Source organism: Cervus elaphus, chromosome 22, assembly GCF_910594005.1.
Source record: "Cervus elaphus chromosome 22, mCerEla1.1, whole genome shotgun sequence".
In the NCBI taxonomy this organism is placed as follows: Eukaryota; Metazoa; Chordata; class Mammalia; order Artiodactyla; family Cervidae; genus Cervus; species Cervus elaphus.
In genome coordinates this window covers 16,241,253-16,263,206 of record NC_057836.1, presented here as the reverse complement: position 1 = coordinate 16,263,206, position 21,954 = coordinate 16,241,253, and the positions used below count along the sequence as shown (strand labels likewise).

The following is a 21,954-nucleotide window of genomic DNA, read 5'->3' as shown; positions in this document are numbered from 1 at the left end:
ACCTTTCTGCCTGCAGCTATCTGGTACCCAAGCTCTATCACCACACCTATAATACTTCATTACTTAAGTGGGACCTGTGTCTTTTCAGAAGAGAAGCAGCTGGGAGGCAAACATCACACACATACAAGGCGCTACACTTTATTGCAGGTGCTTGAGGAGAGGCAAGAAGGTAGACAAAGGAGAAAGCATGAAGGAGAAGGGGGCCAGGACCCTAGTTGTGTCAGAGCCACAGTCACGGGGCCGAGCACCCTGTGCCAACCAGGTCTAGACAAAGGTGGTAGCTCTGGGGGAGGAATCCTAGGGCCTGCGGCCTCAGGCATGAAGCCTGCTAGGCCTGCCAAGGTTAGGGTTAGGGAGGGGTGGGGGTCCATTGTCCTTGCTCACGAAGGGAGAAGCTGTCAGGACCATGGAGCGGGGAGGCCTGGGAGGAGATGGGGCAGTTCCCCTGCCCCTGATGAGTCCCTGATGCTGCCTCCCAAAGGCACGCTCCCCATACTCCCCACTGCCCTCAAAGGGGGAAAGCTGGGGTGTAGAAGAGAAAAGCTCGAAGAAACCTTAAGAAACTGGGCAGGGGAGGGGCAGCTGAGTGAGTGTCTTCATGGCGTTTTACATCCCCTCGTCCAGCCTCCTCAGTTCCAGATTTTGAGGAAGCTGTCCCAGGAACCAGTGGCCACAGCCATCCCATCAGCTGTGACCCCCAGGCAGCTGACCCTGTTGTCGTGGCCGGAGAGGATGCCTGAAAAAGGGAGAGGAGTCAGCCTGGCAGGTGTTAGGGAGCTGGGGTTAGAGGTTAGGGGGGCGGGGCATCCGACTAAAAGAGGAAAGCGGATTAGCCCTAAGGGGTGGGGTTTCCCTCGAGGCCAATCTCCCCGTCCAGGATCTGGGCTGGGTGAGGGACGGGAGGGTTGGGTGTGTCAGCTGCTGAGAGAAAAGCAAGGGCACCTTGACTGGGAAAACGGGGAAGGGGGAGCTTCCAAATGGAGACAGGCCCTGAGACAAGTGACTCAGCCAAGAGCATTCAGACAGTAAGCAGTGGAATTAAGGTCTGGATCCTGACTCTGGCCAGGGTTCTCCCTGGGCACCCGGCCTCTCCCGAGAGAGGAAGACACACTGATTCAACTTCAGACCAGGCCAGTCCCAGAGAAGCACCCAGGTTGGAGTCAGGGCCCTCAAGTCACATCCCATCCCCTGGACTCTTGTCACTGCAGAGTCCCCAAGGTGGCCCTTCCCTTCCGTGGAGGCCCCTGAAACCCATCCCTGACTGGACAGTCTGGGTCCACAGGTCTGGGGGTGACTGGAAGGAGCTCCTCTGGCGGGGAGCAGCTGTAGCTGCAGTGGGCCATGGCGAAAGGCTGCTTAGAGCAACTTCACTTTGAGAGGAGATGGTTCTGGACTGGGAACCAAGGGGACTGGCTCTAGGGGCAGAGCTCAGAGTCAGCCAGTAATGAGGGAGCAGCTGTAAGAGGGTGCCCAGGTGGCCATGGTGGGCAGGCTCTCACCCACGCGCTCGCACTTCATGGAGTCCCACACGTTGCAGTTGAAGTCGTCGTAGCCCGCGAAGAGCAGGCGGCCGCTGAGCGAGAAGGCCACAGACGTGATGCCGCAGATGATGCTCTCGTGGGCGTAGGTGGTCAGCTCCTGGTCAGCCCGCAGGTCAAACAGGCGGCAGGAGGCGTCGTCTGAGCCCGTGCAGATGGCCTCTCCGTTGGGGAAGAACTGCAGATACAGGTGGCCGGGGTGGGGCGGGGGGTGGCGGTGAGGGTCAGGACTCAGACCTGGGCAGCCCTCAACCTCTCCTGCCCTCTCCCGGCTCCAGGCTAGTTCCCTCGGCCTCTCCAGCTCCTGCTCCATCCCTTCTGTGGCCTGCCAGCTGCAGCTGGGCTCCCTACACCCTCCCTGGCTCCACAATACTGCCACATGGCAGGGGACAGCACAGGGCTGAGGGTGGGTGGGCAGCGTGCTCAGGGTCACACGGTTAGAAGGGTGGAGGCTGTCCCAGACGCCAGCATCTCTAGGCCCTGGATCAGCATATCAGCACAGGGCCAAGTGTACAAGCATATCCTGAATCTCATTCTCAGGAAATGTCTCATAACCTGATGGAGGGAAAGTCTACAGAAAACTGGCCTGTACTCGTCCAAAGTGTCAATGTCACCAAACACAGGAAAAGGGCAAAAAAGGTTTCCAGTTTAAAAGAAATTGAAAAAACAAGGCAAGGAAATGCGATGCATGTTCGTGGACAGAGAAAACATGGCTATTTTGGAGATAACTGGTGAAATTTGAATACATACTGTAGACTATAGTATTGCATCAATTTAAACTTCCTCATTTTAAGAAATTAGACTGCCGGGAATTCCCTAGTGGTCTGGGCGTTAGGACTCTGTTCTTCCACTGCAGGGGGCACAGGGGAACTAAGATCCTGCAAGTCGTGTGGCAATAAAATAAAAATAAAAATCACAACATAATAATAGAAATTTATAAAAGTTAAAAAAAAAAAGAATTAGACTATGACTATGGAAGAGAATGGCCTTGATTTTAGGAAGTATATATTGAAGTGTATATGTGCTAAGTCACTTCAGTAATGTCCAACACTTTGCAACCCAAGGGACCAAAAACCACCAGGCTCCTCTGTCCATGAGATTCTCCAGGCAAGAATACTGGAGGGGATTGCCATTTCCTTCTCCAATACACTGAAGGATTGAAGGGCTAAAGGGGCATGAGGCCTGCAACTTATTGTCAAAGAACCCAGGGAAAAAAATTAATAACCAAGTGTATCTATACCTACATCTAGGTGGGTGTGTATCTGTGTGTCCGTCCATCCCTCCCTCCCTTCCCCTACAGAGAGGGAACCATAAAGCATACGTGGCAAAAAGGGGACAGTGACTATGGGTGAAGGGCAGACGGGAACCGTTTCTGTTATTCTTGCAACTTTTCTGGGAGTGAAATTATTTCAAAGTGAAAAGTCAAAAGGAAAGGGGCAGGGGGCCGTGGGAGGGGATGAAGGCTCCCTGGGGGAGCTCAGAGGGGGCTCACGCAGATGGCGTTGATGTCCGACTCGTGGCCGGTGAAAGTCTGCCGGCAGGTCCCCTCCCGCACGTCCCAGAGCTTGGCGCTGGCATCGCAGGCCCCCGAGATGAAGAGTCTGAAGTCAGGGGACACAGCCAGGCTCATGCAGTCCCCCGTGTGCCCCACAAACACAGTCTTCTGCTGCCCAGTCTCGATGTCCCACAGGGCACTGTGGGGTGGGGGGACACGCTGTCACCCAGCGAGGCCGGCAGAGAGGCGCCTCCCCGGCCATCGCACCCACGGGCGCCTGGGCCTCACCACGTGGTGTCCCCGGAGCTGGTCACGATGTTGTTGTCATCCAGGAAACGGCAGCAGGAGAGATAACCTGGGTCGGGGGGTGGGGGCGGTTAGGACAGGGCCCTGGCTGCCGGGCACAACCCGCAGGTACCCTTGGCCTCTCACTCACCTGTGTGAGCCGACAGCTCCCGGCTGACCTTGACGTTGCCCTCCCGGGATTTGAGACTATAGATGGAACACATGTTGTCCAGCCCCCCACAGGCCACGAAGTTCCCTGACGGGGCGTAGGCACAGGTCATGACCCAGGAGGAGCGCAGCGGGATGGCGTGGACCTGCAGGGGTGGGGTGGCAGGCGCCTGGGCTGAGCTCCCAGGTGGGGGGCACAGGAAGGGCGTGGGATGCCCCCAGGAAGGCGGGCAATGGCGGGGCCAGGAGGCTGGGCTGGTACCTTGTTGGTGGTGTATGTGTCCCACACGATCAGCTTCCCATCTTGCGAGGCGCTTACCAACAGCCTGGGGAGAGGAGAAGACACACGTGTCACCCAACCCCCCTTTCCTGCCTGTCTCCCCCTAACGCCCCCCGCCCAGGCCTCTTAAGCCTCACTTAGAGTCGGTGGCCCAGTGCATGGCGTAGATCTTGGCCAGGTGTCCCCTTAAGGTCCGCCGTGTCCGCATCTGCACGCGTCCCACGACTTCAAGGCCAGACACCAGCTGCAGGAAGTTAGTTAGCTCAGTTGTGTTCAACTGTTTGCGACCCCATGGGCTGTACCCCGCCAGGCTCCTCTGTTTATGGAATTCTCCAGGCAGGAATACTGGAGTGGGTTGCCATTCCCTTCTCCAAGGGATCTTCCCCACACAGGAATTGAATCCATGTCTCCTGCATTGCAGGGTGATTCTTTACCATCTGAGCCACCAGGGAAGCGCTGAAAGGGGGTGTCAGAAGGCAGGGGGAGCGGACCTCCCTGTGCGTGGTTAGGACTCTGTGCTCCAAATGCAGGCACCATGGGTTCAATCCCTGGTTGGGGAACTAGGATCCTACACATCACACAGCACAGATAAAAATAAATCAGGGTGAGCAGGGCGCATGCCTACATGTCAGCGTCTGAGCCAGGATTGTGTGTGAGCTTCTGTAGCATGCCCAGCTCGAAGTCAGGCCTCCAGGACGACTAAGGGCTGAGAAGTCAGCCCAGGCATGGCTTAGATGGGTGTAGAGAGAGACATGGGCAAGGCCAGGGTATATGGCTAAGGGTTTAACCACCACCTCTCCTGTGTAGGCCAGGGGTGGAGGTGAAGGGGAAGAGGGGTTCCACCATGTAAACACCCCCACCTTGACCGATTCAAGCTGCCAATGTGAGTCCACTACACATGGACTTGGGACAATATGCACACGTTTGGTTGAACCCAGCCGCTAGGAGCCTGCCCTAACCCACCATTGCTGCTCGGCCAGTGCTAAGTGGGTATCCAGAACAGCACCATGGCACTGAACTGCCCCCTCCTGAAACTTGGGGTCCTATGCCCCTGAGACTCCTTTGACCTTCTAGACATTAGACTGGGGCTCCAGAGTCAAAAGACCTGACTTGCCATTTATTTGCTTTGTTATCTCAGGCAAATTACTTAACCTCTCTGAGCCCCCCTTTCCATCTGTAAAATGAAATTTTTAGCACCAGACTTATGGAGTTGTCAGGAAAATTAAATGAAATTATGTATTTAAGCAACCCAGTGCCTGGCTCATGTTCAGTAAATGTTTACTCTTATTATTAACATTTAATTCAATCTAAGATGGCACTGGCTCCAAGAAGCACCATTCTTTTATGGATCACTAAGAAAGAAAAAGTGCTGCTGATTATAACTGTAAGGCATCATTGTTAGATGCATGTCAATTTCCAGGATGTCAAAATGTGAAACAAAATTCATCCAGGACTGAAAAAGTGCAGTATCAGCCAGCTTGTAATTAGAGTCTTGTCTGGGCTTTCCAGGTGGCTCAGTGGTAAATAATCCACCTGCACACACAGGAGATGCAGGTTCAATCCCTGGATTGGGAAGATCCCCTGGAGAAGGAAATGGCAACCCACTCCAGTATTCTTGCCTGGAGAGTTCCATGGACAGAGGAACCTGGCAGGCTACAGTCCTTGGGGTCGTAAAAGAGTCAGATAGGATTGAGCAACTAAACAACAACAACTAGTCTCCAAGAGCTTCTGGTTTAACAGCCCTAGTCCTCTTCATCCTGGCCAGCCAGCCAGGAGGGGTTGGTGCTCTTGTTTTGTGGATGAGGACAGGGTCTGCCTCCCTAGTCTCCGACTCGGTGCCTGGCCCATAGCAGACCTCACAAAATGTTGAATGAATTAATTCATGTCGTTCCTCATTCCAAGGACACACTGTACTGGAGCTTGGGCGCCAGGCTGTGGCTGGTCAGGGGGCTCCCACGCCATCCCCTCCCCTCCATCCCTCCCTTCTGGCCCTGTTGGGGGGCGGTGGGGGCTCACCTCTCCCAGGGTAGTGTCGGCACAAGCTTTCCTGGCATCCTGGGGGGGATAGCAGACATGGGTGTGGGTAGGGGCAGGGTGTGTGTGCGGGTGTCTAGGTGGGTGGGTTTGGGGCTCTAGGGTTTTGAGGGGCGGGGTGGGGCACAGCTCAAACACGAGCTCCAAGTTCAGGAAGTCTCTGGCCGCTTCCAGGTCAGGGGTCTCTGAGATGTCAGTTAGGGTGAAGCCAGCCCTTCCCCTGGGGGCCACACTCCCGCATGGGCCCCGTTCCTAGTTTTCCCGTGTCCCCTGGTGGAAGGGAGGGTTCTGGGGTTACTGCGATCTGCTTCTTGAGCTGCTCCGCTTCCTGCCGCAACTGCTCCATCTCCCCCATCGTGGACGGCTTGAGGGGTGGCTCCTTAGTCTCCTGCCGGGGACACGGGGTGTGTGTAGGGGGACCCCCACATTTCTGTTCCTCACATCCCACACCATGGGGGGCTGGAGCCCCCTCCCCACATTGGGCCAGGACTGGGTGGTCTGCACCGCCTCCCCTGCCAGCCCCTCCACATCTGGAGTCCCGGGCCACCCCCGCGCCCCCCGCAGCCCCCAGCCCCAGAGGGCAGAGCCAGGCCAGCCCCTCTTACTTGGGCTCTGACTTTAGGCTTCCAGCTCTGGTCCCCAGGCGCCTCCTGGCTCCCTCAGCCGCGACACCCGCCCGTCACCTGCCCCAGCTCTGCTGCCAGAGGAGCTGGCCTGGCCTGGCCCCGCCTGGGGCGGGTGCGGGGGGTGCAGACAGCGAAGGGTAGGGCCAATGACGACTGTCAGGCAAATGAAATCAGCTGGCGGGTTGTGGGGGGAGCAGAGGATGGGGAGGGAGGTGTGCGGCTTGTAGAGGGACCTAGGCCCAGCCCGGGGAGGGTGGGAGCAGGAGTGTGGGGCTACAGCGGGGCACAGTGCCCCCCCTCCCCCGGCACCCGCAACAAGCCCTGGAGGGAGGAGGGGTGGGGTGCTTCCCTGGGGTGCAGTCCCTCTCCAGGCAGAGAGCAGAGCATCAGGCCCCACGGGATTAGAGCAAAGCTGTGAGGATTAAGGGTTGGGTCTGGGAGGGTGCAAAGGAGCAGCCCGACCACGCTCCAGGGTCCCCCCAGGCCTGGCCCCCCATCCCATGGGGATGATCTTGGCCGTCAGGGCCTACCTAGCAACCAGCCCCGGAGCCAGAGAGCGAGCAGGAGAGATGGCCCATTGTCAACACCCCGAGTTGTGCTCCCGAGCTCAGGGTAGTGGGGGAGAGGGTTGTGGTGACCATGGGGAGGTACAGGCAGGAGCTGAGATTAGAAGGCACTGATCTGGATAATCCTTCTTCAGGACAAACCCCAACCAGCTGCCCCCGGGGGCTGATCCTGGGGGGTTGGGAGGAGGTCCAGGAGACCCAAAGAGGAGGACAGACGGGCCTGGCCCAGCTTTGGGTGCAGAGAGGATGGAAGTGGAGAACAAGCCCATCCACTGCTTGCATCTGGTGTTGGGCCCTCATAACTCGCCAGGCTCTGCTGGGGCCGTGAAGGCAAGAAGCAGAGGGATCAGGCTGCCCTAAGTCTCAGCCAAGCTCAGAGAGGGAAGACGCTGGCTTAGAGTAAGAGGCCCAGGGAGCAGCTGTCAGGGGTCAGGGTTCATTTGCATGAGGGAGGCAGGTGGTTGAGATTTCCCTGACAAATCACAGATTGGAGGGGCCCATCTCCGGGAGGCCCAGGATACCTGTCTCCTCCCAGGCCAGCCACAGCCTCTCCCACCTCCGGCCACCATGGAAACCACGATACACTTGACTGGCCCCAGCTGAGGGATGGTCAGGATCTTTATTGACAGGCTGGGGAGGGCGGGGGTGACCCTCTCTCTCATCTTCCTCATTTACAGCGCCTGCTGGGGCCCTACCCACTGCCAGTTCTTTCCACTTCGGCCTTGCCCGTCTTCTGTCTGTCCTAGGCCTGGAGGTCCATCCTGGCTGGGCCCAGGCCAGTCCCCAGGCTAAGTCTCTGCAGGGTCCTCCGAGCCCAGGGTTGCGGGGCCCTAGGTGATCCCCAAGATGGCAGGATACAGGGACCGAGGGCTCGCTGTTCTGTGGCGGTCACACGGGGGCTTCCCGGGGGTCCCCGGCATCAAGGCAGACCCTCCACAAGTCAAGTGGCCATATCCCCGAGGAGCTGGGCCGGCCCCCTCACAACTCCTCTCGAATGCGAGGCGGCTTCCCAGCCTTGTCCTGGAGCCGCGGAAGCCTGCGGTTGGGGGGTTCTGGGCCGGGGTCCCTGCTGGTCACGTCGTCTTCATCCTTCTCCGGCCCCCGCAGCAGCTCTTTGGCTTCCGTCCACTCCTGGGGGGCGAGGAGGACGGTCGAGGCTGACCGCCCCCACCCCCAGCATCCGCCCCGCCCCGGGACTCTCCCGGGGTCATCTCAGCCCCGCCCCTCGCCCGCCAGCGTGCCCGCCCCTCACGCGGCCCCGCCCCGCCCCGCCGCCCGCTCACCTGCTCCCGGTGCTCAGGGGCCCAGGTGTGCCACAGCGCCAGGGCACAGCGCCGCCCCCGTGTCACAGCCCACACGCCGTGGGGATTCTCCACGCCCGAGCTGAAGGCCACGAGGCGGCCGCAGCGAGGACGAACCTGTGCCTGGGGTGGGGGGGCGGATGGCAGATTCAGCTCCAGGGACAGGGCTTCAGAGACCTTGACCCTGACTCCCTGGAGCAGGACCGGGAGGGGGCTCAGACGGCGGCAGCTCTCTTGCCCACCGCGTCCCCTCCTTAGTTCAGGGACGATCTTGGGGCAAGTGGGAACCAGGCCTCCACTTGGGAGCAGCGAATGCCGGACTGGAGGCTGGAGGAGTTGGAGCCAAAAGGAGAAGCGACTCTATCCGCCCCCGTGCCCCGCTTCTCCTGCCCACCCTCTGCCCAACCAGATTCTGGGTTCTGGGCATCAGGGTCTCGGGGACATTTTCCACCCCAGAGAGGGCTTGGATGACAGGGAGCTGCTGGTGGTGAGCAGAGAAGGAGCTAACTGGATAAGGCAGAGCAATGCACAATGAAAAATCACTGCTCCAGTCCTTCTGCTGGTCCTAGACCTGAGCTTCTACCTGGAGTAGAGGCTTGGGGCCCTGTGCTTCAGCCGCCCTCCTTTATTTATTTTTGAGTTTTTATAATATCTATTTTATTTATTACTGATTTATTTGGCTGTACCGGGTTTTAGTAACAGCACACGGGATTTTTCAGTTCCAGCATGCAGAATCTAGTTCCCCAACCAGGGATCAAACCTGGGCCTCTGCATTGGGAGCACAGAGTCTCAGCCACAGGACCAACCAGGGAAGTCCCTCACCTGCCCTCCTATAAGAAGTGAGGTGATCACTGAAGGCAGGGCCTGGAGGGGCCCCTTGGAGGTCTCTTGGGAGGGGCTAGGAGAGCCCCTGAACAGACAAGAGTAGGGAGGTGCTGCGGAAGCCGGAAAGGAGAGGGTTGACTCAATGAACATAAGTTTAAGCAAATCCCAGGAGACAGTGAAGGACAGGGAAGCCTGGCCGGCTGCAGACCTTGGGGTCACAAAGAGTCGGACACAACTTAGCAAATAAACAACAACAACAAAGGTGGCCCCAGCCATTTCCCTGCATTTGCCTCTGGGCACCCTCTGTTTTGAATCCCCAGCCTATGGCTGGGCTCCCTACTGCGCCCCCCACCCCACCCCCCGGCTCCAGTTACCGTGACTGTGAGGGCGTTGGGCTCTGTGAAGAACAGATCCCCGCCCTGGAAGTCATCGTTGAGGTAGAGGAGTCCACTGGGAAGAGAGGAAGACAGGAGGCAGTGAGACCCCAGCCAGGCGCCCCACCCGACCCCTGGAGGGCCGCCCACCTGTAGTCTCGGTAGGTGTAGGCTGGGGGTTCCCGCCAGCATTCCCCGGTGTCGGGATCCAGGACACAGTTGTCGGCGTGCACTGGGTGGCTCAGGTCCATGCGCTGCGCCTGCTCCCCTGGGAAGCCAAGGGCCTGGTGGGCGCCCACCCACACCCACCCTGTAGATCCAGGGTCACAGCTGAGCCCCTGCTGGGCAGGGGAGTCAGTCCTCCTGCAGTGAAGATGGAAACCCACACAGCGGGGGTGCTGAGGGTGTGCAGGGCCCCAAGGGGCCCTGAGATGGGGGGGCCCGGGCGGTTACCTTCTATGGCACTCCGGCACACCAGGTGGGTGAAGGAGAGGTGCAGGGGCCGGTCGGGGGAGAAGTAGGCCTGGGTTAGGCTCCGCACCCGTTCGCTCACCTCCAGGAGCAGCTGGGCACCCTGACTGCCCACCGCCCCAGCCCGGGCCAGCTGCGGCAGAGAATAAAGGGTGGGGAAGGGGAGGTGTGGTAAGGCTGGTCCCAGCCCCTACCCCACCTCCACTGCCCTCCACCCATGGTTTGGAATTCAACAGCCAGCTGCCCCATCAACCCACCCATCAGCCCAGACCACTCTTTCCATCGTCTCTGTGACAAGGACCCGGGTCCCTCTGTGGGGAACCTCCTCCATCAGTCCTGGGCCGAGACCTCCTCTGAGTCCCAGGGGAGCCCTCCACAGGCAGGAGAGGCCGGCCCTCTTCTCCAGCTCTGTGTCTCCTCTCACCTGGGCGGCCTTGAGCACCGTGAGCCCCTCAAAGCGTTCGTGGGGGGTGTGTGGGGAGCGGCGACCCCGATAACCAGACCTGGCTCCAGCCTCAGCTGCATCCTAAGCAGAGAGGGAGTTGGCTGTGGGGTCACCCTGCCCAGTCCCAGGCTACCACCCACCTCACAGGGCCACATGGCCTTCCCTCCAACCAGCCAGTCCCTGGAAGAGGCTGGAAGCTCCTGTGGTTCTGTGAGCTGCTGCCCTTCCCAGAGAATGACTAACTCCATGTCTGTGTGGTCACTCCTGGTAAATATCTGGAACCCCACTGACCGAGGGGACTGTGCATAGGACTCTGGAGAGCTTCCTACAGTGGGGAAGGGGCTCCGGGAGGTCAGGACAGCAGAGAAAGGGGCAGAAAGGGCTCGATCGCTTGTTCTGATGGGCTGAGAACAGAGGAGTCTCTCTGGAGCAAGACCCTGGCAGGAGGTTCGACCGTTGGGCCAGGTCCTCACGGACCTGAGGTGGGGGCGTGGCACCAGCGGACACAGCTCTCTCCTATCCCTTCTCACCCAACACACTCTTGGAGAATGTGGGAACCCTTGATGCTGACTCCGAATTCCCCAGCTGCCTCCACAAGTCTCATCACCCTTTACTGACACCTATTTCGTCTGCTTTTTCTTTCTTTTTTCTATTCAGTCTGCTTTTTGAAGCTCAAAGTACCACTATCTAGTTACGCCATATATAAGCCTCACCTCTGAGAGGCCGCTTAGTCACTCAAGCTTTCACTCATGCATCCATCCATTCAGTAGGCACTGAGCACTGTGTGCCAGGCACTGTTCTAGGCACTGGGGACTCAACGGTGAACACGAAAATTTCCTGCTACTACGGGCTTTACATTTTGAGATAAACAAACCAGGTCAATTCAGTGATGTATTACATGGAAAATTAAAGCAGGGTTACAACCTTGCAAGTGCCCTGGCAGAGGTTAGGGGATAGCTGATACTGGGGAGTTATCCTTGAGTTCATTCTTTCTTCATCACCCACATAGATTTCCTCTGTGGCGCTAGTGGTAAAGAACCCGCCTGCCAATGCAGGTAGATGTAAGAGATGTAGGTTCAGTCCCTGGACCAGGAAGATCCCCTGGAGGAGGAAATGGCAATCCACTCCAGTATTCTTTTTGTTTGTTTGTTTCTTTTTTTTTTCTTTTTTCCCATTTATTTTTATTAGTCGGAGGCTAATTACTTCACAACATTGCAGTGGGTTTTGTCATACATTGACATGAATCAGTCACGGAGTTACATGTCACTCCAGTATTCTTACCTGGACAACCCCATGGACAAAGGAGCCTGGTGGCTCCATGGGGTCCCAAAGGGTTGGACAAGACTGAGCACCCCACACACACATAGATTTAGTCCTTAAATTCTCTTTCTTTGAGTTTCTAAATATTTCTCATCTGTCCTCGTCTTCATTGACTTGAAATGAGACCTATCCTAGGGCCGTCACCCGTAAGCTCCTCCTTATTTCCCTGTCCTGTTGCCTTCTCAGTGCTGCCACTAGAGGGCGCTCCTGGTCCTACAGGACGAAGACTCCAGGCCCTGCACTTGGGAGTTTTAAATCCTTCAGTAAACTGTCCACCATCTACAAAGAGAGCCCAAATTCCTTGGCAGGGTACAGAGGTTCTCACCCATCTCTCACCGTGCGCCTCCTCCCCATTCCTGCCCCTGGAAAATATGCAGCCTGATGATAATAGCAACAGCTCATACTGAGTATTTGCACATTCTTCCAAGAGCTTTACCATGTATTGACTAATTTAATCCTCATAACAGCCCTACAACAAAACCTCTGTGTTTATCCCTATTTTGTAGAGGAGGAAACTAGGTTCACAGATGTTAAAATACATGGCCCAAGGCCACACAGGTAATTCCCACTGGGCATGCCCATGCTCTGAACTCCTGTTCTCCACTCCAGTTCCCAACCACCGCTCCCCCGCCCCCCCCCCCCCCACCTCCGCCCTGTTCTTCTTCCCTGCAGCCTGACTTCCCTCCCTTCTCTATCTGGTTGTTGTTGTTCAGTTGCTCATTTGTATCCAACTCTTTGCTACCCCATGGACTGCAGCACGCCAGGCTTCCTTGTCCATCACCAACTCCCGGAGCTTGCTCAAACTCATGTCCATCGAGTCAGTGATGCCATCCAAGCATCTTGTCCTCTGTCGTCCCCTTCTCCTCCTGCCTTCAGTCTTTCCCAGCATCAGGGTCTTTTCCCTGATGAGTGAGTCAGTTCTTCGAATCAGGTGGCCAAAGTATTCGAGCTTCAGCTTCAGCATCAGTCCTTCCAATGAATATTCAGGACTAACTTCTTTTAGGATTGACTGGTTGGATCTCCTTGCAGTCCAAGGGACTCTCAGGAGTCTTCTCCATCACCACAGTTCAAAGCATCAATACTTCGGTGCTCAGCCTTCTTTATGGTCCAACTCTCACATCCATACACGACTACTGGAAAAACCATAGCTTTGACTAGACCAACCTTTACTGGCAAAGTAATGTCTCTGCTTTTTAATATGCCACCTAGGTTTGTCATAGCTTTCTTCCAAGAAGCATCTTTTAATTTCATGGCTGCAGTCACCATCTGCCACTGCAGATGCAGTGGTGCAGATTTTGGAGGAGCCCAGAAAATAAAGTCTGTCACTGTTTCCATTGTTTCCCCATCTATTTGCTGTGAAGTGACGGGACCGGATGCCATGATCTTCATTTTCTGAATGTTGAGTTTTAAGCCAGCTTTTTCACTCTACTCTTTCATCTTCATAAGAGGCTCTTTATTTTTTAAAAAAATATTTTATTTACTTATTTATTTGACTGAGCCGGGTCTTAGTTGTGACATTCAGGATCTTTCGTTGCAGCTTGTGAACTCTTATTTGCAGCAGAGATAGAACCCGGGGCCCCTGCACTGGGAGCACGGAGTCTTAGCCACTGGACCACCAGGGAAGTCCCCATAAGAGGCTCTTTAGTTCCTCTTTGCTTTTCGCCATAAGGGTTGCATCACTGGCATATCTGAAGTTATTGATATTTCTCCCGACAATCTTGATTCTAGATTGTGCTTCATCCATCCCAGCATTTCACATGATGTACTCTGCATATAAGTTAAATAAGCAGGGTGACAATATACAAACTTGACATACTCCTTTCCCAATTTTGAACCAGTCCACTGTTCCATGTCTGGTTCTAAATTTTGCTTCTTGACCTGCATACAGGTTTCTCAGGAGGCAGGTAAGATGGTCTGGTATTCTCATCTCTTTAAGAATTTTCCACAGCATGCTGTTGTTTCTCCACAGTCAAGGCTTTAGCATAGTCAATGAAGCAGAAGTAGATGTTTTTCTGGAATTCTCTTGCTTTTTCTATGATCCAACGGATGTTGGCAACTCATGCTGTCTGGTTAACTCATGCTTAAGATTAAGCTCAAATGCCACCCCTTCCAGGAATTCCTCTATGATTTTCATCTTGGTGCTTCTAATTGGATGAGTACATCTTTTATCAAACTCACCACCTGCTGTGATTATATCTCCATGCCTGATGCCTTCTCAGTACACTGAGTTCCCAAATGCACAGTCTGTGTTTATCTGCCTCTCCCTGGAACCTGGGTATTTCCAGTACACACCAGGGACTCAGAAAGGAACAAACCCAGAGTGAGATGAAGTTTCATAAATTGGCAGACTCAACCTGGTGAATACAGATCATTCAGCCCAATCTAGGAGGGACATCATGATGGAGAAGCAGCCTGTGGTTCTGCAGAGCCAATAACTAAGCTCTCAGCCAACCAAGGCGTCTTCACCTGCACACCCACCCTTTTTGATGCATTTACTTTTTTCGTTTTGTTCTTCCTATCAGTTTCTAGCAAACTTCTGTAAGATGTCCAGCCCATGCCAGCTATGCCATGTCATGCTTAGTTGCTCAGTTGTGTCCGTCTCTTTGCGACCCTTTGGACTGTAATCCACCAGGCTCCTCTGTCCATGGGATTCTCCACGCAAGAATACTGGAGTGGGGTGCCCCTTCCTCCTCCAGGGGATTTTTCCAGGGATTGACCCTGTACCTCCTGTGTCTCCTGCATTGCAGGTGGATTCTTTTTACCCACTGAGCTGTCACTGGGGAAGCCCCATGTCAGTTGAGAGGAAAAGGAACTTGTCCATAGGAGGGAGGCAACATCAGCAGTCCCCACTGGAGGGTCTGAGAGGGCAGGGGAGTGGGGAGGGCAGCGAGGGGGGGACAGGCCAAGAGCAAGGGGGCAGGCAGCTGTGCCTGAGGGTCCCCCAGTAGCACTGTGCTACTTCCTTACTGGTCCTCTCACCTTGGCCAGCTGCAGCAGCATCCCACACTCGGCCGGGGTGAGCAGCCCGTCCAACACGGCTCGCTCTGACCCATTCAGTTGCCTCGCGTCCTGGGTCAGGGTTACTCCCTCCATGAGGAGGACATCTGCGGGGGAAGGATAGGGCAGGGGGTTGACGGTCCCCCGGGGGCAGACCCAGCCCCTTCCAGGCTCCTGTCTCCTGCTGTCCCAGGAACTCACCCTTCCAGTGAGTCAGGGGCTTCGGTTGCGGAGGCTCATCGTCCCACGGCCGTTTCTCCTGATCCTCTCTCAGGGGTGAGAAACATGCTCGGTGAACATCGGCGGCCCAGACCCAGCTTCTCAGACCCCGCCTCCCAGGACCCCTCCCCCCAGGACCCCTCCCCTTCCCTTCCACCAGACCACGCCCCTTCCACACAGGCCACGCCCCTCCCGCCGCAAGGCCCCTCCTACCTGAGCTTTTCTCTAAGGGCCTCAGGGATGAAGGCAGCTGGGGTCCAGGGGTCCTGGGATGGTCAGGAAAAGAACCATCACCTGCCAAGTCCACCTATGAGTCCTTGACGGTAGACCATGGGCTACCATAGTAAAGTCCTCCTGCTTCCCGAGGGGAAGGTGGAGGTGGGGAAGCCCTGGACTCATTGTCAGAAGCCCTGGGCACTGGGCCAAACACTGCAATAATAATAACAACAACTTACAAAGCACTGCTTGCCAGGTGCTTTTTTAAGAGCTTTATATGTGTGTTAGTCGCTCAGTCGTGTCCAACTCTGCGACCCCATGGACTGTTGCCCGCCAGGTTCCTCTGTCCGTGGGATTCTCCAGGCAAGAATACTGGAGTGGGTTGCCACTCCCTTCTCCAGGGGATCTTCCCCACCCAGAGATGGAACCCGAGTTTCCTGCGTTGCAGGCAAATGCTTTACCATCTGAGCCACCAGGGAAGAGCTTTCTATACGGATGTGGAGTTTAACATTTAAAGTTTACAATAGTCTTATCAAACAGGTCGTATTAATGTGCCCATTTTGTAGTTGAGGGCTCTGAGATACAAAGACATAAAGTAACATGCCCAAGGTCACACAGCCCATAAGGACAGGGTTGGGATTTAAGCTACGGTGCCCAGAGAGACTTGTCCGTTAGGGGACAGGGCAATGTCTGCAAACATCTCTGACGGCCACGATTCAGGGATGCTAGCGACACCTACTGGGCAGAGTAGGCACAGCCCCTTTTCTCCCAGTTGGGAAATACTGGCTTCAAAAACAGCAAGATAGCCAAGAAGGCTGGGGGAGTCTGCCTGACCCTGGAGCCCTAGCGAGAATAACCTCTGCCTTTTAGTTTCCCCTCAAAACTACCACAGAAAGAAGAGTATGAAAACCAGCAGCAGACTTTCCTGTACTTTGTAGCAAGTGGCACGGCTTCAACAGAGCTATAAGTATGGTGTTCCCATTTTACAGGGAAGGAAGTTGAGACCAAGCCAGCGAAGGTGCAGACCTCATCTGCAGCAGAGAGACCAACACCTAGGCCTGCGTGATCCCAAAGCTGCCTGTGGCCACAGGCACCTGCCTGTGTCTTGTGACCCTGGGGCACAGAGTCCTCTCCAAGCCTCACGGGGTTGTGGAGAAATGAGAGGTGCTGTTGAGGAGGGACGTGGCACATCCCGTAGGGCACTGCTGCTGTTCCCCTCCTGGGGGCGGCCAGGGGACGAAGCGGGGTCACTCACGGGATCCTTGAAGCTGGCCCCCAGGTGCTCCACAGCATAGTACAGCTGTCTCTTCTCCCCCAGGGATCGAAGGACAAAGCGCTGGATGTCCTGGTGACAGCAGGAGGGGACAGCAGGAGGGGGAGAGTTAAGGCTGGAAGAGAGCAGGGCAGCCCACAGGCTCCCTAACCTTGGTCCTGCCCCTCTGTCCAACCCTCCTCCCTCAGCAGTCAGGGTCTCCGAGCTCAGACTGGGGGTTGTGTGTGTGTGTGTGTGTGTGTACACACACGTGCCCACTTGTGCACAGGCTGGGGCAAGCAGGGGTGAGTTTAAGGGAAGAAGCCTGGCTTGGACTCCGAAGTAGAGCCAGGGGACTTCCCTGGTGGTCCAGTAGTTAAGACTTTGCCTTCTGATACAGGGAGTGAGGATTCAGTTCCTAGTTGGGAAACTAAGATCTCACATGCCTTGCAGCCAAAATGCAAAAAACATAAAATAGAAACAAGACTGTAACAAATTCAATAAAGGCTTTTTAAAAAAAAATGGTCCACATTAAAAAAAAATCTTAACAACAACAAAAAATTCTGCCTGCCAGTGAGGAGACACAGGTCCATCCAAAGCCCATGCAGCAATCAGCACAGCCAAAATAAATAAATAAACAAATAAACAACCCAGTTCAGTTCAGTTGCTCAGTCACATCCAACTCTTTGTGATCCCATGGACTGCAGCACGCCAGGCTTCCTTGTCCATCACCAACTCCTGGAGCTTGCTCAGACTTATATCCATTGAGTCAGTGATGCCATCTAACCACCTTGTCCTCTGTCGTCCCCTTCTCCTCCTGCCTTCAGTCTTTCCCAGCATCAGGGTCTTTTCCAACGAGTCAGTTCTTTGAATCAGGTGGCCAAGGTATTGGAGCTTCAGCTTCAGCATCAGTCCTTCCAATGAATATCCAGGACTAACTTCTTTTAGGATTGACTGGTTGGATCTCCTTGCAGTCCAAGGGACTCTCAGGAGTCTTCTCTAGCACCACAGTTTGAAAGCATCAATTCTTTGGTGTTCAGCTTTGTTCATGGTCCAACTCTCACAACCATACATGACTACTGGAAAAACCATAGCTTTGACTATATGGGAGGGCTTCCCTGATAGCTCAGTTGGTAAAGAATCTGCCTGCAATGCAGGAGACCTGGTTTTGATCCCTGGGTTGGGAAGATCCCCTGGAGAAGGGAAAGGCTACCACTCCAGTATTCTGGCCTGGAGAATTCCATGGACTGTACAGTCAGTGGGGTCGCAAAGAGTGGGACACGACTAAGTGACTCACTTTCACTTCACTTTGACTATACGAACCATTGTCAGTAATGTTTCTGCTAAAAAAAAGAAACCACTTTCCAATGCAGAGGACGTGGGTTCGATCCCTGGTCAGGGAACTAAGATCCCCCAAGCCGCAGGGCAACTAAGCCCACACACTGCAACAAGAGAAGGCATGCATCAACTAGAGAAAACCCATGTGCCAAGGAGATGAGCCTGTGGGCCACATGAAGACCCAGTGCAGTTGAAATAAGTTAGGAAAAAAAGAAGGATAGCCTGAAGTGGGGAGCAGGGAGTGGAGACAAGGCCAGATGCTGGACTTGGGGTCACCTTCGGCCAGAATGGGGGGCGGGCCCAGGTGACTTCTCCACTGTATTTGTCTGATTTAGGACGACCTCACAGGGTGAGCTGGAGAAGGGAATGGCCACCTACTCCAGTGTTCTTGCCCTGGAAATCCCATGGACAGAGGAGCCTGGTGGGCTATGGTCCATGGGGTCCCAAAGAGTTGGACACGACTAAGCAACTTAGCACACATCCACAGGGTGAGTGAGTAGGGGGTACCTCTCTGGGCCCGAGGCCAGGTCTTGGCTCCCCCAGCTGGGCCTGGTACCGGTCCAGAGCTATCTTGGCAGCCTCATCCTCCGGGTAGAAGAGCAGGAAGCTCAGGACATTCTCCACAGCCTGGGACAGATTCCCCACTGGGGACAGAGCAACAGCGTGGGGGTGTGGCCCAGAGACAAGCACCCCAGTCATCCCAGGGCAGGGCCAAGAGCCGGGGGGGACAGAAGCAGAGCCGGAGAAGGTGGTCTCCCAGTGACCCATCCCACCCGGCAGACAGGCTCATCCATTGCTTCTTTCCAAAGCTTCCTGGAACATACCTGGGCTGTACAGGCAGAGTTCAGAGGGGAGGAAGAGAGGAGAGAAGAAAGGAAAGTGAGAAGCAGCGAGGACAGACGGAGCCCTGTGACCCAGCTCCTGAGCTTCCCACAATGGAGAGCCAGAGTCCTCTGAGGTGATGGTCCCCAGGGAGCCCCGACCTACACAGATGCAGAGATAGATGGAAGGATGGAGAGGTGGAGTTCCGGGTACCAGCAGAGACAGACCTTCACTCTCCGGGTTCCAGTCCCAGTCCCCCCACCCAGGGCTCACCCTTCCCCCTCACTGACCCTGAGCGTGGGCCTCGTGCAGCCGCCTCAGCTGGGTGGGAAGGAAGTCCGGAACAGGGAGGCTGCGACCAGGACGCGTGGCCACGTCCCCCACACAGCGCTGCCGGCATTGCAGGACGCGGGTCCAGTGCCCTGTGGGGGACACACGGGGGACTCACTCAGCTAGTGATATGCCTCCCCCTGCCCCACTGCACTGTGAATCCCTGCCCCCCGCGCTCCAGCCCCTTACCTGCGATGGCCTCATACAGGCCCCCCTGGCTCCCGGTCCCCTCCTCCTCCTCTGCTTCCCTCTCCTGTTCCTCGGGCCCCTCACAGCCAGCCCGGCAGCTCTCCACCTGGGCCAGGCTCTCCTGCAGGGCGTCCTCCAGCCAGGGCAGTGCCAGGCCTGCCTCCTGGCGCCCAAGATGCTCCAGGCCGGTGTCAAAGGCTGCCTGTTGGGGAGGGGAGAGGTCAGTCACTCGAGATCCTGGGGGCGGGGGGTGGAGGGTGCCAAGATAGATTGGGAGGCAAAAAGAAGGGGAGGGGCATTGACCTCACTGGGGGCCTGGATTCCAGGTCTCAGGTCACCTTGGGAACTACAGGGCATGCCTGAGAATCCGAATGTTAGAACATGAGACTTTGCGAATCTCAGGAAGAAAACTAGGTCCCAGAGAGGGACCCTCCCATCAGGGTCACAGAGGACATACCCAGATTTCCCGATGCCCAGCAGACAGTGCACAGCTGGGCGAGGCCTGTGTATCCCATCGGTCAAAGGCTGGGGTCAAGCTGAGGGTCTCACCCAATATGCGGGCGTCTCCAGGTCCCGGAAGCTCTGGGGACGAACCCCTGACATCCGTCTGTACTTAGCCATGTCCTCCCGCATCTGCAGGTGCGCTGGGTTTGCCACAAAGAAGGTGTGCGCCGCAGCTGCTGCCAAGTCCAGCTTCTTCAGCTGAGAAGCGGGAGGGATGCGGGAGTCAGCCCCCGGGGCAGGGGTGTCAGAATCTGCCCATCCCCAACATCCCCACCCAAGCCTTCTGGAAGACTAGTAGGTGACAGCTGCCCATCACCCAACCTCCAGACCCCCAGTAAGTGGGGACTCTCAGGAGTCTGGTAGCCATGGAAAGGGGGTCTCAGAAACTGGAGTGGGTGGGGTGTGGGCAGAGGGACCTCACTGGTGAGATAAGGCGGAAGTGATGGCCACGCGAGGTGGGGACGTAGGGGTGACCCTAGCCGCCAGCAAAAGCCGCAGGTCTCTAGGACCCTGAGCTGAGGTGTGTGTGACCGGCGCCCCCCTTCCCCGGCCACGTAGGCGTTAGTAGGCAACAGCTATCGCACCAGTAGCTGGGCAGGGTCCCACGACCGGACACCAGAGCCCTCAGCCTTGCCCACCTCCTGTTTCTTTCCCGAAGCTCCCTCCTGCCCCAAGCGAAGGCTCACGCTCACCCCCTACCCGCCCCCCCGTTCTCACTCTCCAGCCGCGTCTTTCGCCCCGGTCCCCGCCCCCCTTCATTCCCGGGAAGAGGCTCTGTCACTCCACGTAGGTCTCATAAGACTTCCTCGAACTCCAGGCCCCTGCCCTCCATCTTCGATCGGCTTCCACCCCCTTCCAACGTTGCTCCCACCCTCCCGAGGCCGTGCCCCACTCTGTAGGTACTGGTCGCGGTTTGCCAGGACCGACTCCAAAGGCGAGGTCCTGACCACACAGCCCCACCCGAGTCCCGGCGTTTATTCGCCGCCCCTTCCCGGGAGCTGGAGGAGGACGCCCGGGGCCCGGGCCGGGTCGCTCACCTGGTAATAGGCCCTCTGCAGGTAGTTGTAGGGCTCCCGCCGGCGGAAGGCGTCCCGGATCGCGCTCCCCACGCGGAGCCGCGCCGCGCCCCCCGGGCCCAGCCTCCGCGCCCCGCACTGGGTCAGGCACTCTGCGCGCCGCAGCGCCGCGCGGAGGAGCAGCGGTTCCCAGGCCCCCGGCCCGGAGTCGGGCCCCGGGGCGGCGGGGAGCGAGACCCCCGGCTCGGCCGCGCAGTACGCCCCGCAGTCCCGCCGCGCGCGGCCCAGCGCCGCCCGGCTCCGCAGCGCTTCCCGCAGCAGCGCCACTGCCGGAGCCCAGGCCCCCGCCGCGTAGGCGCGCAGCCCGTCCGCGTAGAGCAAGTCGGGGGCCTGGGGAGGCGCCCCCGGGGACGGCGGGGCCAGGCCTGGGGGCTCGGGGGACCCCGGGGGAGGCAGGAGCAACAGGAGCAGCAGCCACCGGAGGAGCCGGAGCATCGTGCCAGAGCCGCCGGCCGGCTGCAGGAGGGAACTGCGGGAGCCGAGAGCGAGAGGGAGGAAAAGGGGGAAGGAAGAGGGAGGGGAAAGGAAGGAGGGATGGAGAGGAGGGAGGGGAGGAGGGAGGAGCGCCGCAGGGAGCTGATGCGCCCGAGCCCCAGCCCGGAGAGGCCGGGGTGAGAGAGAGACTGGAGTCAGAGGACGCCCGGCGGCGGCGGCAGAACGTGGAGAACGTGGGCTTTAGGACAAGTGGGGGCGGCGTCCAGGGAGAAACAGACAGTGGAGAGAACAGGGCAGACGGCAGCCCTGGAGCAGGCCTGAGGAACCTCTTAGGACCCCTGACCAACCCCGGGGGTTGGGGGCCCATCGTGCGGGAATCGCTAGGGTGGACTGGGCTCCCCTTCCACTCTGGGCCCAGGAAAAGGAGGGTGGAAGCCTCCCGCACACCCACCCGCACTTGTAGAAGAAAAAGAGTTTTAGAATGCAGCAGGGCAGAGGGTAAACTCCAGGCGTGACACCAAGTCTGCTCAAACGTTTTCCTGCCCAGAAAGTAGGCACATACACATTTGGGGAAAGGAGGAGAGCTGAGGCATGCAGTGTGGCCCGCCAGGGTCCTCTGTCCTTTGGATTCTCCAGGCCAGAATACTGGAGTGGGTTGCCATTTCCTTCTCCAGGGGATCTTCCCGACCCGGGGATCAAACTCGGGTCTCCTGCATTGCAGGCAGATTCTTTACATTCTGAGCCACCAGGGAAGCCCAGGGAAGACAGAGACAACCTCTAAAACCACCTTCACAGATCTCAGCAAAGATCCTTCACACCCAAATCAGCAAACTCAAGTGTATCCCCAA

General features: G+C 57.0%; 2 protein-coding genes across 4 annotated transcripts; both read right to left on the bottom strand.

Annotated features, from left to right (window-relative positions):
- Window positions 1–122: 122 nt before the first annotated feature.
- On the bottom strand, window positions 123–7,663 carry GNB3 (G protein subunit beta 3). Of its 2 annotated transcripts, XM_043882356.1 has the most exons (10): window positions 6,406–7,455; window positions 6,099–6,188; window positions 5,783–5,821; window positions 3,904–4,010; window positions 3,749–3,812; window positions 3,470–3,632; window positions 3,322–3,388; window positions 3,031–3,232; window positions 1,500–1,716; window positions 123–736 (listed from the first exon to the last, which is right to left on the bottom strand). In XM_043882356.1, the coding sequence occupies exons 2-10, from the start codon at window positions 6,153–6,155 to the stop codon at window positions 630–632; spliced, it is 1,023 nt and encodes a 340-aa protein (XP_043738291.1). In that variant the 5' UTR covers window positions 6,156–6,188; window positions 6,406–7,455; the 3' UTR covers window positions 123–629. The 2 variants fall into 2 exon arrangements, with proteins under 2 accessions (XP_043738291.1, XP_043738290.1); XM_043882355.1 differs by lacking the exons at window positions 6,099–6,188; window positions 6,406–7,455 and adding an exon at window positions 7,514–7,663.
- Window positions 7,593–21,208, bottom strand: P3H3 (prolyl 3-hydroxylase 3). Of its 2 annotated transcripts, XM_043882350.1 has the most exons (15): window positions 20,633–21,208; window positions 19,641–19,793; window positions 19,092–19,293; window positions 18,863–18,994; window positions 18,258–18,394; window positions 16,416–16,505; window positions 15,158–15,210; window positions 14,927–14,994; window positions 14,708–14,832; window positions 10,388–10,489; window positions 9,946–10,096; window positions 9,643–9,760; window positions 9,493–9,568; window positions 8,276–8,416; window positions 7,593–8,123 (listed from the first exon to the last, which is right to left on the bottom strand). In XM_043882350.1, exons 1-15 carry the CDS (start codon window positions 21,104–21,106, stop codon window positions 7,971–7,973), a joined length of 2,175 nt encoding a protein of 724 aa, XP_043738285.1. In that variant the 5' UTR covers window positions 21,107–21,208; the 3' UTR covers window positions 7,593–7,970. The 2 variants fall into 2 exon arrangements, 1 of the variants encoding a protein (XP_043738285.1); XR_006336767.1 differs by lacking the exon at window positions 9,493–9,568 and having other exon boundaries at window positions 7,983–8,123; window positions 20,633–21,162.
- Between the last annotated feature and the right edge of the window lie 746 nt (window positions 21,209–21,954).

Excerpts from the sequence above, each read along its gene's own strand:
- P3H3 (XM_043882350.1), bottom strand. The coding sequence starts at position 21,106 with ATGCTCCGGCTCCTCCGGTGGCTGCTGCTCCTGTTGCTCCTGCCTCCC. Across the intron at positions 18,995-19,091 it reads CCTGTATGAGGCCATCGCAG|GGCACTGGACCCGCGTCCTG; the intron begins GTAAGGGGCTGG and ends TGTCCCCCACAG. Across the intron at positions 9,761-9,945 it reads GTGCCGGAGTGCCATAGAAG|GGGAGCAGGCGCAGCGCATG; the intron begins GTAACCGCCCGG and ends TTGGCTTCCCAG.
- GNB3 (XM_043882355.1), bottom strand. The coding sequence starts at position 7,663 with ATGAGGAAGATGAGAGAGAGGGTCACCCCCGCCCTCCCCAGCCTGTCA. Across the intron at positions 3,389-3,469 it reads GGAGCTGTCGGCTCACACAG|GTTATCTCTCCTGCTGCCGT; the intron begins GTGAGTGAGAGG and ends CCCCCGACCCAG. Across the intron at positions 1,717-3,030 it reads CGGACATCAACGCCATCTGC|TTCTTCCCCAACGGAGAGGC; the intron begins GTGAGCCCCCTC and ends CTGTATCTGCAG.